Below are 15,015 nucleotides of genomic sequence, written 5' to 3' on the forward strand. Positions count from 1 at the left end.
TTGTACTTACATTGCTTGAAGAATAACCACCATATGGTTGATATTGTTCTACTCGCCCACTGCACCATATTGTATCACTATGTAACGATGGTCGCCATTTATTTCCCACTTATTTTACATTTTCATTCATGACCTGTAAAACATCAACGATTGATTAGAATAGGAAAAGTGTGCAATCTAAACTGAGCGTGTTCTACGGGACGCTTAAGATCTAGGCCTAGAAAGTTCTGTTTTCAATCGGCTATCGATTCGGAACAGTATACACGAGGGCTCCGAACGAAAAAACGGCTCTATTCAGTATTCCCAACGACTGTTGTCTTCCCCTTCGCGATTAGGTTTGTAGGATGTCCATGCGATTCACAGAAAAAAAGTCGATTGTTTCCCTCCAGACGAGTGCGGTTACACGCGTCCATAAGCAATCGCCGGATGCATGAAACATGCGCTTGCGTTCCGCTAATGTTGCGCGGCAGATTTCAACCAGTCGGCAACGGGCACTTGGATGGTCAGCATGCGTGATCGATCATGCAGCCGGACCAAGAACTGCAACGAGAATCACGAGAACGATTTAAATTACGCTTTAGAGATGTCTCGCTGGCTATTGAAGCCACTCGGCGTGTGGTCCTTTGTTTATCAACGCGCGAGCAAATTGGAGAGAGTGTTTTCCGTCCCGTTGCAGATAACATGTTTCTCTTGTCTTCTGTTCGTTATCATACCGTCGGCTTATAATATGTTCTTCGTGGAAGAGGACATAAAGAATATAGTGAAGCTGCTCGGCCCAGTCGAGTTCTGCACGTTCTCAACCATAAAATACTTCATCCTCGGCGCGAAGGGAAATATTTTAGGACGATGCATAAAGCATCTGGAGAAAGACTGGAAAACGGTGGAAGATCCGTATCATAGAGCCATCATGCTGAAGCAAGTGTCGATCAGCAGATTCCTGATTACCGTGTGCGTCGTTTTTCTTTATTCTGGCGGTATGTCCTACCACACGGTTGTGCAATTTTTGTCAAAAGGCAGATCCAACACGAACGTCACCATGCGCCCGATCGCTTATCCTTGCTTCAACTTCCTCGACATCCAGTCCAGTCCTACTTACGAGATCGTATTCTTCGTTCATTGTATCTCCGCTCTTGTTCAATATACCATCACGTCCGCCGGATACAGTTTCGCGGCCGTTTTCGCCATGCACATCTGCGGCCAAATCCAGATACAGATAACTCGGTTGGATGAATTGATCGACGAGAATGAAAAGAAATGTACTTTTCACGACCGAATAAGCGTCATTATTCGCGACCACGCCGAAGTAGTCAGGTAGTTATTATTATTTCATATTATGTACAATAATGTACACATATAGGATAGACTATTTAAATCGGAAGATCTAGACAACAATTTTCCTTTCAATGACGAACACTCCACTAGATGCTAGTTATTATTAAACTGCAGATCTCTATGCAAAATAAAAACTTTCTATCGGAATTGCAACAAACTGGGCTGAAATAAGGATTTAATTTTTTTCTTAATACATATGTTTAATCGATTGGAAATAATAATATTCGTAGCTTTGAATTCGTTTAATGTTTCAGCTATTTTTTAAATTACACCTACTCAGTTGTGTCATAAATACATACAATCCGCAGTCTAGTTATTATACTATACTGACATACACAATTATCTTTACAGTTCGTTACTCCTGTGTCGAAATTTTATGGTGTACCATATCGGCTGGAACTTTCCTACAATATGAATAATATGGATTACATTGTGATACATCTTTCGATGTTCTAGATTTTCTAAAGAGGTTGACGAAGCTCTACGTGAAATATGCTTGGCAGAGATCGTGGAATCGACGTTGTCTATGTGTCTGCTCGAGTACTATTGCCTAACGGTAAACGAATGTCGACCGGTATTTTCTAAAGCCGATTATTATTGTCATTCTGATTTTAGGAATGGGAGAACAGCGATATGATCTCAATACTCACATACTTTATGTTGTTGGTTTCCTTCACGTTCATTATATTCATATTTTGTTACGTAGGTGAAATTCTTTCTGAACAGGTATTTATCAAGAATTTCTATCCAGTATAACACTTTAATGGACGTATGTCAGGGTTGTCCAACTCGCGGCCCGCGAGCCATACTTGGCCCGTTCCCCCACTATCTGGAATCACTATCTCTCTGGTTACTGCGATTTCCACTCCACCCTGTATTCTTGAAGTGAAAACTTCTCTAGGCGGACCGCGTATATGTATAATCGCTGGGTAGTGAATGAGTTTGATCCGCCACGTTCCGAGGTGAAACGCTATTCGGATAAACTCGGGGAGCTCAGTTTAGCCGGACAAGCGAGGAACAGATAGGTGTGCAATCGCCATAAAAGTTTTCACTTCGGTCGTGCGGTCTTATTGCGCACTGCATTGGTCTATTTTTTTTTTAGTAAAGCTCTCTACACGTTATGAAACAGTTATGTATGTATAATATTTCATACGCATCGACGTCCACTAAAGGGTTAAGTTCTACAATAGATAATAACCATAAAACTTATAGAAATAGTCTCCATTTACTCATTATTTCCATCTACCGAGTTAAATTTCGAAATAGTGCCCTCATTTTATGACATCCCACTATAAATGAAGGCTAAATTATAATTCTTTTGACTTCCGCAATTCATCTATTCGTGTAAACGACATACACCAGTGCAGCCGAATGGGCCCAGCTTCCTACGACGTTCAGTGGTACAATATACCACCAAGAGAAGCTCACAATCTTATTCTTGTGAACGCCATAGCTCTCTATCCGCCTAAATTTACCGCTGGGAAAATAATGGACCTATCGATACCCACGTTTGGCACTGTAAGCAGTTTGATAGTCAATAATATTTTAAGAGTACAGACATTTTTTAAGACTCAATATTTTTCAGGTTGTGAAGACGTCGGTGATTTACTTGAATCTGCTTCGAACATTTGCCTGGTAACTAGATTTCTAATTGTGCTTATTAGTACTGTGACGTAACAATTATTTTACATTATATATTAATCTTCGTATAGATCTCCTGTACCTCAGCATTCATAGAACATATTTAGGCGAAAGTATCAAGCCTGATAGAAGCGTTTCAACCTATGAATGCCATGAAACACTTCCAGATAGTACTCAGTAAGAATCATAGCATTAAAATATTGTTAACATCAGGATTAATTTGCTCCAATAAAATGTTAACGAGAGTTACATTCAAATCCATACGTTATTACATCCTTTTCTCTCCAGAAGTGTTTCAGATCTAAGTTGTACGATGTCGTGGGGCACGTGTCATAATCCTGCTTATTTCACTCTCTGAAGCCGTATAAAATTTTCAAATGCAATCCTTTAAATTGATATTTCATATAGATATATAATATTGTCAAATATCTAGAAAAGAGGACTCCTCACAGATTTGTCAAGGTCATCGCGTGAGGCAGTAACATGTATAAAAAGATGTTGATCAGAACGATGACCTTGATAACATATTTCATGCGCATCAAAATAATATCCATATAAATATAAAATATAATTCTCCAAAGAGAGAGAGAGGCATGCTACTGGTATTAGAGTTACTCGATCTATAAAAATACTTCAAAAATAATTTATTGGAATCATTTCCGTTATAAAAATACACAATTGAAAATGCAGGTTTCAATTATAATGTGACCTTTGATAGAATGATATATGCTCCTTTATCTGATACAACTTTTATCTCGAACATTTTTTTACGCCGTCCACATTTTTCGAGATAATTGAGCGTTCTGAATTAAATCGGACCGCCTGTAATCTTCGCAATTTTGAGATCTATCAACGAAATTTTATACGACCGCTCGTCAAAAAGATTAGCCTTCCTCAACGAATACCTAATCAATTTAAAATACCACATACGTGAGCAGAAATCCGTCAAAACATCATCGAATAGACAATCACCATATGCGAGGATCGCACTAATCGTCATGGAGTTATGGTGATCAACGGTTTAAAGTTTGAAGTCAACTGTCTGCCGTTAACCCCGAATCACGTGAAAATCTGAATGTAAGTTTTCCTTCGTTTTTCCACGTTTCATTTGTCCTCTCTGAAATTCATAGCTCAAATCAGACTCTGAATTCTCACTCGGAAAATCTCTGTACATTTACAGTGCACGTATTTAAGAAAAGCTTATGCATTTTCCAAATTAATACTACAAATAATTACAATTTTGTGCTCTACTACACGCACTTTAAAGTTTTAAAGATTCATCTATGTAATAACATGAATGTATTTTTATTTACCAATTCAAAGTAGCACACTCATCACTAGACTGCGGAGCTTTTTGCAAAATAAAAATATTTTCCAACGATTGTGAGCAGCAGGAGTTATATAAAAATTCACTTCATCCCTTAATAGATTTTTATATTGAAAACATCATAATAGTATCCTTAGATTTTTCTAATCTTTTACTGTTTTATTTTTCATCCAGTTAATTTCTTCATACATCCATGAAGATCCGCAGTGTACTCATCACAATGCACTGTAAACTGCAACTATAATACGAATCTTCTGTGCATGCACATCGTATGCTCTCGCGACTACGACTGCCTCTGTCAAACTGCACCCCTTCGAACTCACACAGACGCGCATTCACTATTTTTTCGATTAGCCACCCTTTGTGAATCGCTTTGCGAGAGGACAATAGCATGGACTGAAGAAAATCGATCGTTTCCTTATGTTGAATCGCAATTACGAAAACCCGTAAACGTCTGTTGATAGGACAATAGGATGCGCTGAAGAAAATCGATCGTTTTCTTTTATTCAATCGCAGGTAGAAAAACCCGTGAACTTTTCTTAGACAAAACTTGCGCTTGCGTCCTGACTATATCGCTCGACAATTTGCAATCCTATCGGGTGCAGTTGACAGCGGATAGTCACCATGCAAGGTCGGTTAAACATCATAGCGAAGAACGTGCCAGAGAACAGCAATTATGCGCGTGACGTGAATTACACGTTGGAGATGTGTCGATGGCTGTTGAAGATACTGGGACTGTGGACCCTGGTTTACCATCGCATATCTAAATCGGATAGAGCTCTCTGCACTGCAACATTGGCGACTTGCATCGGCATTCTGAGCTTCACCATCCTTCCATCGCTTTATAGCGTCATCTTCACGAAAAACAGCACGGACACTATAATAAAGCTCATCGGGCCGGTCGGCTTGTGTTCATTTTGCACCGTCAAATACACGTACCTGATTCTAAAAGGAAAATCCTTGGGTCGCTGTGTTCAACAGTTGGAGAGGGATTGGGAAATGGTGACACATCCAGGACATAGATCTATCATGCTGAAATACTCGTCCATCAGCAGAAAGCTGATCGTTGTATGCGTTGTATTTCTCTATTCCGGGGGCTTGTCCTATCATACTGTGAAGCAGCTCATTACGAAGGACGAAAGTACCCTGAACAGCACCGAGAGGCCGTTCGTTTATCCTTGTTTTGAGTTCATCAACTCTCAAGCCAGCCCAAACTATGAAATAATATTCTTCGTTCACTGTTTGTCCGGTCTCATTCAATATACCATCAAGTCGGTTATGTACAGTCTGGCCGCCATTTTTGTCACCCACATTTGCGGTCGAATTGAGATACAGATATCCAGATTGGATGAATTGATTGAGGGTAGTGAGGAAAAAAAGATTTTCTATGACCGTTTGGGAATCATCATTCAAGAGCATGCCGAGGTGTTGAGGTAATGTTGTGTTGATAGTACAGTAAATTTTCTATAGATGCGAAAATTTTTCTACGATAGATGCAAAAAAAATATCCCCCCCAACTTAGTAATCTGATCTCGGCCCGGTATATCGGTGTGAACCACTACTAACGCGACGCGGAGAGTCGCAGTCGTCGGCACAGTTCAAACGCCCGTGCGTCATCACAATGTAACACCAATATTTAATCTTCTTTATTTTTAATTATTTTTTACGGAACTTTCGGCAACATATTCCTGGCATTTTTCTAATGCAAAATGATACCAAACACGATATAATTCCAACTGTATTTAATGGTTTAATCGATGATGAGAGTTTCGAACGCAAGGAAGGACAGCGCATCAGAAAGAAAGAGACGCGGACAGTTGCCGTGGTCTCTCTTTACATGCGTTGTCCTTCTCTACGTTCGGCTCGGCCTTTGGATCCTTCTCTATTCTTATACGTGCAGCACGGCCTTTGGATCCTTCTTTACGTTCGGCTCGGCCTGTGAAGCTCAAAAAATAGTACCAAATGCGATAGATGCGAAGAAATCCCTCCGAGGCCTTCGCATCTATAGAAAATTTACTGTACTCACCTAATAGATTTACAGGTACCACTTAAATTTCCTTGAAAATTATTCGTTGTATGTATAAAGGAAATGTTTCAAGTAGAAGTCGTTTGATATTGAGCACAGTGTATGAAACGTAAACAGAGATATATCTGCCTAATACATAGTAGGGTTAATCGGTAATAAAGTAATTGGTCCGTATTTTATTGAGAGACTACTGATAAGATGTAAGTACTCGATCTTTTTATATCAAACACTATTATCGTTACTATCAGATATATCATTAAAAAAACACTGCTGGCAATGTAAAATCAGTAAGACGCTTGTGCACATTATACGCGACAAACATGACAAGTACTGTAAAGATTTTTTCCCTAATCGATGCATCGAACAGTTTATCAGAAGCCATCTGCAATCCTGAAGATATGAAAAATCGAATTATTATTAGAACATTTAATGATAAACATCGAAAACATTTGAACTTGCATTACACTGATAACATATAAATATTATACATCGTAGTGACATTTTCAGAATCATCTCCTTAAAAAAAGGAATATCACAAAAACCCATTATTATATCGTACATTCTATTCGATTCCAAATAAATCTTTTATTTAAAACATTTTTATATACAACAAATAGCATGTAAGTAAATTTAATTGGTACACTGAAATGATTTACCTTGCACTTTTCTGTTTTTGAACTAAACGAAAACAAATTTAACCGAGTGTCTTTTCACTAAGCGAAAGTTTACAGAATTTTGAATAGCGTTTTCAACGGATATTGTAGATTCTCTAAAGATGTCGAGGCAGCCCTGCGCGAACTCAACTTGACAGAGATCGCGGAATCGGCTGTGCTTATGTGTGTGCTCGAATTCTATTGTATGATAGAATGGCGAAGAAGCGATGCGATTGCGTTGGTCACGTACTTCACGCTGTTGGTTTCGTTTACTTTCAATATAATGATATTTTGTTACGTAGGTGAACTTCTGTCTGAACAGGTATTTATCAATAAGATCTATTTAGATTACTTAGTCTAGACTACTTAGTCTTTCAGTAGTTGGCTATTTTATCCCTCGGACTCCTGCGTGTTCTAAGACTATGACATTTATGACTCACTGCGATATTCCAGTAATACAGTTTTATTCCGATATAAGACAACGGCTCGGGATTGCCTTCCGTAGTATTTCTAATGTGTAGGCAATTTACATATCAAGTGTCGGCCGAGCAGCGATACAATCCTCCGAAAAATAGAATGTCACTGTAAGTACAACAAAAATATGATATTCTTTCTTGTTTTCATAATTCTTTCTGTGATGGAAACATCGCGTCAGTGTAGCCGAATGGGGCCAGCTTCCTACGATATTCAATGGTACAATTTACCACCGAGGAGGGCCTACAACCTCATTCTTGTAAGCGCAATATCTCTTGAACCGCCAAAACTCACAGCTGGGAATATAATAGACCTATCGATAAACACGTTTGGCGCTGTAAGTGATTTCATAACGTCTAATGTCTTCAGAATACCGTAGATTTTCTGAAATTCAATTTCTTTCAGGTGGTGAGAACATCGGTTATTTACCTGAATCTGCTTCGGACCGTTATGGTTTGGTAACTGTGATAGTATTCTAATTATTCCCAACGTTTTTGTCAAATTATTACTATTCAATAATTTCGTCGAAATCTTTGCAGATCTCTTACTCACCAAATTCATAGAACGTGTTTAGACGAAAGTGTATCCCGTGACGGAAGCGTTCCCACCAAATAGGTTTGTAGATCATTGTCAAAAATCACTTCCAAACTTCAGTATTCTATAAGAATAGTAGTTTATAAATATTGTTAACAGCTAAAACAGTTTACTTGAATAAAGAGTTATCAATTATAGATCTCCAGACTCGTGTAAGGTCAAACTAGGTCAAAATATGCCTCAGTTTATAAAAGGCCCCACCTTTGTTTTACTCAAATAAATAACTATACATAGAGACGCCCAGAAGCATGATGAAAAGAATAGAAAAAAATATAAGGACTTGGGGGGAGTGTTGTTGCAATCACTAAAGAAATTTAATTTTCTAAGTTAAGTTTTTTGAGAGATAAATTAATATAAATTGCTATTGTTCAAATTTCTCTCTATTGTTTCGTTTTTCACATGAAAACGTGAACTCATTGTCTTATTACAAGTCAGTCACATTCTTCCTTGGCACTACACCTAACCGAATACACACGATTCCAACACTAATGCCATTTAGAATGACGTAGGGTCTTTCAAATCCAGTAAGAAAAAAACTGACACATCATTTTCGTTATTACTGCCAAAGAGGAATATTTCGAATTGATCATACCTCCGAGTGTAAATTCTGTAAAATGTTCTACGATAAAAGTATCAAATAGCAAAACAAGACTTACGTCTACCTGTTTCAAAAGCGAACGCAACAGTGTCCACGATTACAGAGCAATCACCAGAACACGACAATTACCATTGAACGATAGTGCACCGCTTTTCGCAAGTAGATTCTATGGCCGGAGCTCCCCCTTGATTCGATCGATTCCATTCAGCACGGTATTCCCGTACAATTATGAACAATTATTGGTTCATCCGTTCTCTAGCTAGATTTTCTAAACACCCCTAAAAAATAAGGAGTAACTCGCGCTTGCGTTGTTACAATATTGTTTTAGTGTCTTCAGACGCACCGATCAGTGAGTATTGTGCACCTGAGGGGTCAACATGATTGCTCTACACAGAGTGGAAGCCACGAAGAACCCGAACTATGAGAATGATATAAATCATGTTTTCGGCTTGTCTCGGTGTATACTGAAACTGATCGGAGTATGGTCACTGTTTGAGAAACAGTCCAACACCGTGGAGCATGTCGTTTCGTTTCTTGTACGAATAACGCTTCTGTGCATTCAAGCGTTCTTCGTGATTCCTATCTGCTTGCACATCTTCTTCGTCGAGCAGAACCCGATTATGAAAATCAAGTTGTTCGGCCCGCCTAGTAATTGCGCTTTCACAGTAATTAAATTTTTCTGTATGGTGTTCAATGGAACAGCTATCGGACGTTGCATCGAGCACATAAAGGACGACTGGAAGAGAGTGCAGAATCCCCAGCATCGCGACATCATGCTGAGACAAATATCGATCAGCAAGAATCTTACCATCTTGTGTTTCATTTTTATCTACACCGCTGGCATTTCGTATTATACCATCATACCGTACATGAACAAGCATCGACTCAAAGGGAATTACACGATGAGAAAGCTAGCCCATCCTGGCTACGATCGATTCTTCGACGTCAAGTCCAGCCCCACCTTCGAACTGATCTATTCTGCACATCTCCTTTCGGGTTTCTTTAGGTACAACGTCACGGCGGCCTCGTTTAGCTTGACAGTGATTTTCGTGACGCATGTCTGCGGACAAATACAGATACAACTGTTACGACTGAAGGAACTGTATCAAGAGAACACGGAGAAAAACGATGGAGCTGATCCTTTGGCGATCATTATACATGATCATGGTTCGACCTTAAAGTCAAGTGTCCTCTATTCTAAATTAATAGCCTTTGACTAGATAAATTATTTCTCATTCAAGTGTCTGATGAATGTTAAACATATTTATTCTAATCAACTATGTATAATTTTTTTTTAAATGCTGGGATTGAATAGAGATTGAAAGAGTTGAATATTAACATTCTTCAGAAACCAGAAACTTTAGTATTTCAGTGTTTTCGCCATTGTAATTTTTAAACTGTTAATCAGATTCATTATCATTGGCAGGAAATGGCAGGAAAACGTGGTTTCGAAATTTATTTAGTGATAAAGCATGGAACTTATTATTTGACTTTTACTGCGACAAAACTCAATTTAAGCTTTCAGTTTCAGTTCGAGATAAGAGACTTCGTTTCATTTTATTTATTTTCAAAGATAGAAATACGCAGACATGAGAATGTCCTTTCCTATAAATATTTTAGACTCGCAAGCGACTTCAGAGAGAGTTTAAACGAACTTCTTTTAACGGAGATCTTTGGTTGTACGTTCAGTATGTGTTTGGCCGAGTACTGCTGCCTAATGGTAAGAATAATGCAATATTTGGCTAAAAACTCATTATGATCGATGACTTATGTATCTTTATCTGGATGTAGGAATGGAATGACATGAATCTAGTTGCAATAACAACATACCTTATTTACTGCACTTCCTTTTCGTTTAACGCGATGATCTTTTGCTACATAGGCGAACTTCTCACCGAAGAGGTAACCATTGCTTACTTTACGAGCTGTAAAAAAAATATTTATGAAAATAATAGATAACAATTATATATTTGAATTATGACATTATGACCTTGCAAAATACTTCCATTTAGTTTTTTAATTTCCATATCATCTCGTAACGTTCTATTGTATCAGTTTTGTATAATATATATTTTACAAAATCCAATTTGCTATAAATAAAGACAAGTCGTATGAAGTAAAATCACTATTCGCTTTTGTCGAGTTTTATAATGCAATAACTGGTATAACTGGTACAATAACTGGTATAAAAGAAAAAATTTAATTCCTCAAACTCTTCGTGTACACCTCGTAATTGGTGACTATGTACTTCAAAGCTTTGTTTTCTCTATATGAAATAGTATTTCTTAATATAACATATTCATGATTATAGTGTGAAGTAAAAGATTATCAATGTTAAAGTATTTTTGTATAGACTGATAGGCTAAACTTCACCCGAGTAGACACACATAATTTTTGAAACAGTGTATTCCTAAGGTTACAACTTGGATTCTCGTCATTTTCTCGTCGAAATCTACAGGATTGTATACAAAAAAGTTAAAAATTTTTGGTTTCTTCAGATGAAGTTTAAGCCTGTGATAAATTAGACATGCTAAACATTTAAACCGCCATACTTATAGTGCTCTCAGGTCGGATTTGCAAGCTACGACGTCAGTTGGTATAACTTACCGCCATCCAAAGCGTCCGGCTTTGTACTACTTAATGTTACATCACTGTTTCCACCCAGCCTCGTGGCTGGTAAAGTGATCAAATTGTCTTTGAACACATTCAGCGTTGTAAGTGACCTACTTAAGCAGTGTACATCGTGATTAGAAAGGTATAGTATGATTTCATATTTTCCAGATCATGAAGACCACGGTTGTCTATTTGAACTTACTACGAACAGTCACTAATACTTAGTGTGGCATCCATGTTTTGCAACTGTCACTCCACTGTTAACATGGTACATAATCATATTAATCTACTTCTAGATGTTCTATATACTATGAAACAATTTATAAACATTAATACTAATCGCCACGTATGTAAGTCCACAGAGAGGACGAGCAACACGACGGAAAATTTATTGTATATCTTCAGCAAATCATGAATGTTTTAATCTGTAACTATTGTTTTTATAAAGCATTATTTATTGTAATAAATTAACCACCATAACAAACATAGCCGTAAATTCTACCAATGCCCTCGAAACATAAAACTGCTGGTAGTTTCTTTAATACATAGTATCTCCACAACAACCAAATTATTCTGTATTATTCATCGAGATCCTAGACTTAGTTTCTAGAACTACCCATATTTTATCCTGCAAAAGAGAATCAATAACTAGAGGGTTATTGTTGCTCGCTCGCTTCGCTCGCACGCGAGTAGGGTTGTTTTTGCTCGCGGGTAGGACTGCTCTTGCGAGAGGGTTAGTAGTACGCATGGCTAGTAGGGCCTGCAGCTATTAATGTTTTTTATTTCGTGTGTGACTCTCCAAGAGCCACACAAAGAACTTCCCGATTCGTTAGTTGCAGTATATTATTATCATTATTTTTAGTACGTTTTAAGAAGATTATACGTTTTCAGGGAAATTCAATAGTTTTCTACTTATCAAGATGTTTGCTATATGGCGTCGCATTAAACGAACATCGTAGGCTCGTTGCTCGCTTGGTTCCTTGTTATAGCGTACTAATGTTGCAAAATAAATTGTCTTAATTAGTTTTTCGCAAACGATACAACTTCTCATTATTCGGGTTTGCAGTATTGATCTTGGATTTCTTCGATACTGTTAATTTAAATTGTCCCAAAATATATAAACTGCTCAATTCTGAAACTCTGCTCAGTGCTACATACAACATTTGTAAAGTTCGTTTTTCTGATGTTTTAAAATTCAAACATACTTTTCTCGTATGTTTGTCCCTGACTTTTATGAATCGTAATCGCTTCAGCAGGAACCACTGGAAATTGACTACGTGTGATTTGATATTTTTCCTCACTCGACATATTTACATGATTCGAGATTTTTAGTATTGGTGTTAAATTTTGATGAATATTTGCATTTTTCATATAATCACGATAACGAGTTCTTACTTTCACTCCCACTCTGGCCAATTGAAAATCTAACCACAATATAGACGGAATTTTAGTATTTTCTTGAAAAGTAATAAATTTTAATATTCCGCATGTGTGCTCCATTAACCAATCCGTTTTCAACATCAATTATTAATAATTATCATATAGTTTATATTAATTTTCAATTTAATCTCAGTTAATAATTCGTTTTGAAATTATTGTTTTTTTAAAGATTGTAATATAAATTTTTAATTGTACTTTCATCGATATTCTTTGAAAATGTATTCTTGGGAGTAGAGATGATTAACTCACTCTTGCATTGGGATAATTTTCGATTATTGTAAGCGGAAACATTAGCGTAAGGTACAAAAAAAAATTTTTTTTTAATTAAAAAAAACGTGGTATTTTTTAAAAATTTGTTTTTATTTAAATAATTATTTTCTGCTTTTTAGTCTTGTATGTGTGAAATTTTACAATCGATTTTGAACATTTTGATGAGATTACATAGACATATAGAGATAGACTGCGCGGCCTGTAGGAAGCGCTGAAGCCCACAATGGCGGCAAAAAACAAAAATAAAACATCAATAAATACATCAATTAGAAAGAAAGCGCTATGGACCCCGGCTAATGCTCTCTCTCTCACTCTTTGTACCGCGCGCCGCCATTGTGGGCTTCAACTCGCCCATAAGACGGCGCAGTCTATCTCTATATGTCTATGTGAGATTATAACAGAGAGATGTAGTAAATTTCAGACGGTATTGCGACGCGTCATATAGAACGAAACGTGTACCACCGGTTAAACGAAACACTGACGTCTTTGGGATTATGGTTAACGTCATTCCAATTTACGAAAAAATTGTGCAGTTATCATTCACACAGTTAGAGGAATTGCACTGATCGATAGAGACTCGAACCCTTATGAAAATGAAAGGTCTAAAACTTGAACTAAACGCAGAAATGTTCGAATTTGATGTTCAACATTCAAAACCTTGTTCATTGTTAACCAGAATGTGTGACGATGAAAAGCGGCATGTAGCGAAGTATTATATGATAAATAAAATAGTAACGTTTAATTAATTCCCTATTTTTACTGATTAAAATACTTGATTTGGTAAAATCAAGGTTATTACACTTTGTAAGAATTTTATATTTTTCACTATTGCGTATTTATACTATACATTTTCGAGACATTTCGCATTTAACTTTGAATTACTCGCTTATAGTACTTACAATCTCGAAACTTCAAATGTAGTGTTTCAAACATCAAGAGAGCTGTCGACGACACTATCAATGTCGTATTATACGTATTATACGGCGAATGCCGTAGAAAGATCTCGAATCCGCGAGGGAAGGGTTCAAAGTTCCACGTGAGGAAAGAGGATGGGGCATTCCCCGCGACAGGAACGTTTCTCACGGGCAGAATGAGACACGCAGTTTGAGGCAAATCACAATCGTTTATTACGAATGGTAAAAGATACAAGCCACCGGTGGAAACCGGTGGCAGTCAAAATATTTGCCGGCGCGAAGGCGATAATACACGGCGGATGTTCGGCCGGTCGCGCGCAGCCTATTCGAATCGCGTCGAGCTCGGCAGTCACAGGACTTCGCGTGAAATACAAACCTAGAGTGCACGATTTCTGCCGAGCTCCGGTAGAATACGCGTCTTGATCTTAATTTGACTGGGCGAGGACGGGACAGAACGAAACGGGCACGTCGCGTCGCCCCACCGTGGAACGCCTCGAGGATAACCGGTAATATTTCGCAAATCGAATGATCGTACGCCCCGTAACTACGCTGCAATCGGGGACGCTACGACTCACGGCCTAGCGTTCCTCTGGGAAGAGCTCGTCCCGGTCGTGGGACACGCGAAAGGCACGTGGAAGCGACACGAGGTTAGGACGCGTCGAATACGCCCCCGAACCAACACGAACTGGTCACAAAACACCAAATTATCGCAAAGGGCCTGACCGGCACTTACCAGACGGCGATCTCTCGTTGCGGCGGCCGACGCAAAATACTACTTAATACTCGCGAATCAGTGCGTGTTATCGATACGCAATCCTTCGACCCAGTGACCCAGTTCAAGCCGGCTCGAGTACGCGGAAGCGAGGCGTCCCCCTACTTCCTCAACTATCTCCTCCAATGCAACGCTCGTGCCTATTGCGTGGTTCCTCGCATCCGGGACGAATCTAGTAACTTCGGTCCCGGGCCACCGGTAATTGATCGATTCTTCGGGGCAACGACTGATATAACGCTGTGAGATCGGTAAGGGTGGATCCGAGCCATTCCGGACGACAGGTCGACGAGGTTGGGCAGTTGGACATCCCTTATTCTCAATGTCCAAACCCCGCTGTCTTCTAATCCCGCGATAGGTTCTC

The 15,015-nt window shown here is 38.4% G+C and overlaps 3 protein-coding genes across 3 annotated transcripts; all 3 read left to right on the plus strand.

The window, feature by feature from the left end:
- The first annotated feature begins 418 nt into the window (after window positions 1-418).
- On the plus strand, window positions 419-3,331 carry LOC143221990 (odorant receptor 2a-like). Its single transcript, XM_076447763.1, has 6 exons — window positions 419-1,311; window positions 1,789-1,888; window positions 1,948-2,058; window positions 2,695-2,850; window positions 2,918-2,967; window positions 3,045-3,331. Coding segments are annotated over exons 1-6 (1,230 nt in total). The 5' UTR covers window positions 419-499; the 3' UTR covers window positions 3,046-3,331.
- A 1,593-nt stretch (window positions 3,332-4,924) lies between these two features.
- On the plus strand, window positions 4,925-7,915 carry LOC143207229 (odorant receptor 4-like). The gene is made up of 4 exons (XM_076420444.1): window positions 4,925-5,733; window positions 7,091-7,301; window positions 7,635-7,790; window positions 7,859-7,915. Exons 1-4 carry the CDS (start codon window positions 4,925-4,927, stop codon window positions 7,913-7,915), a joined length of 1,233 nt encoding a protein of 410 aa, XP_076276559.1.
- Window positions 7,916-9,022: 1,107 nt separating this feature from the next.
- Window positions 9,023-11,483, plus strand: LOC143207230 (uncharacterized). The gene is made up of 4 exons (XM_076420445.1): window positions 9,023-9,812; window positions 10,528-10,547; window positions 11,204-11,359; window positions 11,427-11,483. Exons 1-4 carry the CDS (start codon window positions 9,023-9,025, stop codon window positions 11,481-11,483), a joined length of 1,023 nt encoding a protein of 340 aa, XP_076276560.1.
- Window positions 11,484-15,015: the final 3,532 nt, after the last annotated feature.

Source organism: Lasioglossum baleicum, chromosome 3, assembly GCF_051020765.1.
Source record: "Lasioglossum baleicum chromosome 3, iyLasBale1, whole genome shotgun sequence".
Taxonomy (NCBI): domain Eukaryota; kingdom Metazoa; phylum Arthropoda; class Insecta; order Hymenoptera; family Halictidae; genus Lasioglossum; species Lasioglossum baleicum.

Excerpts from the sequence above, each read along its gene's own strand:
- LOC143207229 (XM_076420444.1), top strand. The coding sequence starts at position 4,925 with ATGCAAGGTCGGTTAAACATCATAGCGAAGAACGTGCCAGAGAACAGC. Across the intron at positions 5,734-7,090 it reads GAGCATGCCGAGGTGTTGAG|ATTCTCTAAAGATGTCGAGG; the intron begins GTAATGTTGTGT and ends CGGATATTGTAG. Across the intron at positions 7,302-7,634 it reads GTGAACTTCTGTCTGAACAG|TGTAGCCGAATGGGGCCAGC; the intron begins GTATTTATCAAT and ends ACATCGCGTCAG.
- LOC143221990 (XM_076447763.1), top strand. The coding sequence starts at position 500 with ATGGTCAGCATGCGTGATCGATCATGCAGCCGGACCAAGAACTGCAAC. Across the intron at positions 1,312-1,788 it reads GACCACGCCGAAGTAGTCAG|ATTTTCTAAAGAGGTTGACG; the intron begins GTAGTTATTATT and ends TCGATGTTCTAG. Across the intron at positions 2,851-2,917 it reads CGATACCCACGTTTGGCACT|GTTGTGAAGACGTCGGTGAT; the intron begins GTAAGCAGTTTG and ends AATATTTTTCAG.
- LOC143207230 (XM_076420445.1), top strand. The coding sequence starts at position 9,023 with ATGATTGCTCTACACAGAGTGGAAGCCACGAAGAACCCGAACTATGAG. Across the intron at positions 10,548-11,203 it reads GCGAACTTCTCACCGAAGAG|TGCTCTCAGGTCGGATTTGC; the intron begins GTAACCATTGCT and ends CCATACTTATAG. Across the intron at positions 11,360-11,426 it reads CTTTGAACACATTCAGCGTT|ATCATGAAGACCACGGTTGT; the intron begins GTAAGTGACCTA and ends CATATTTTCCAG.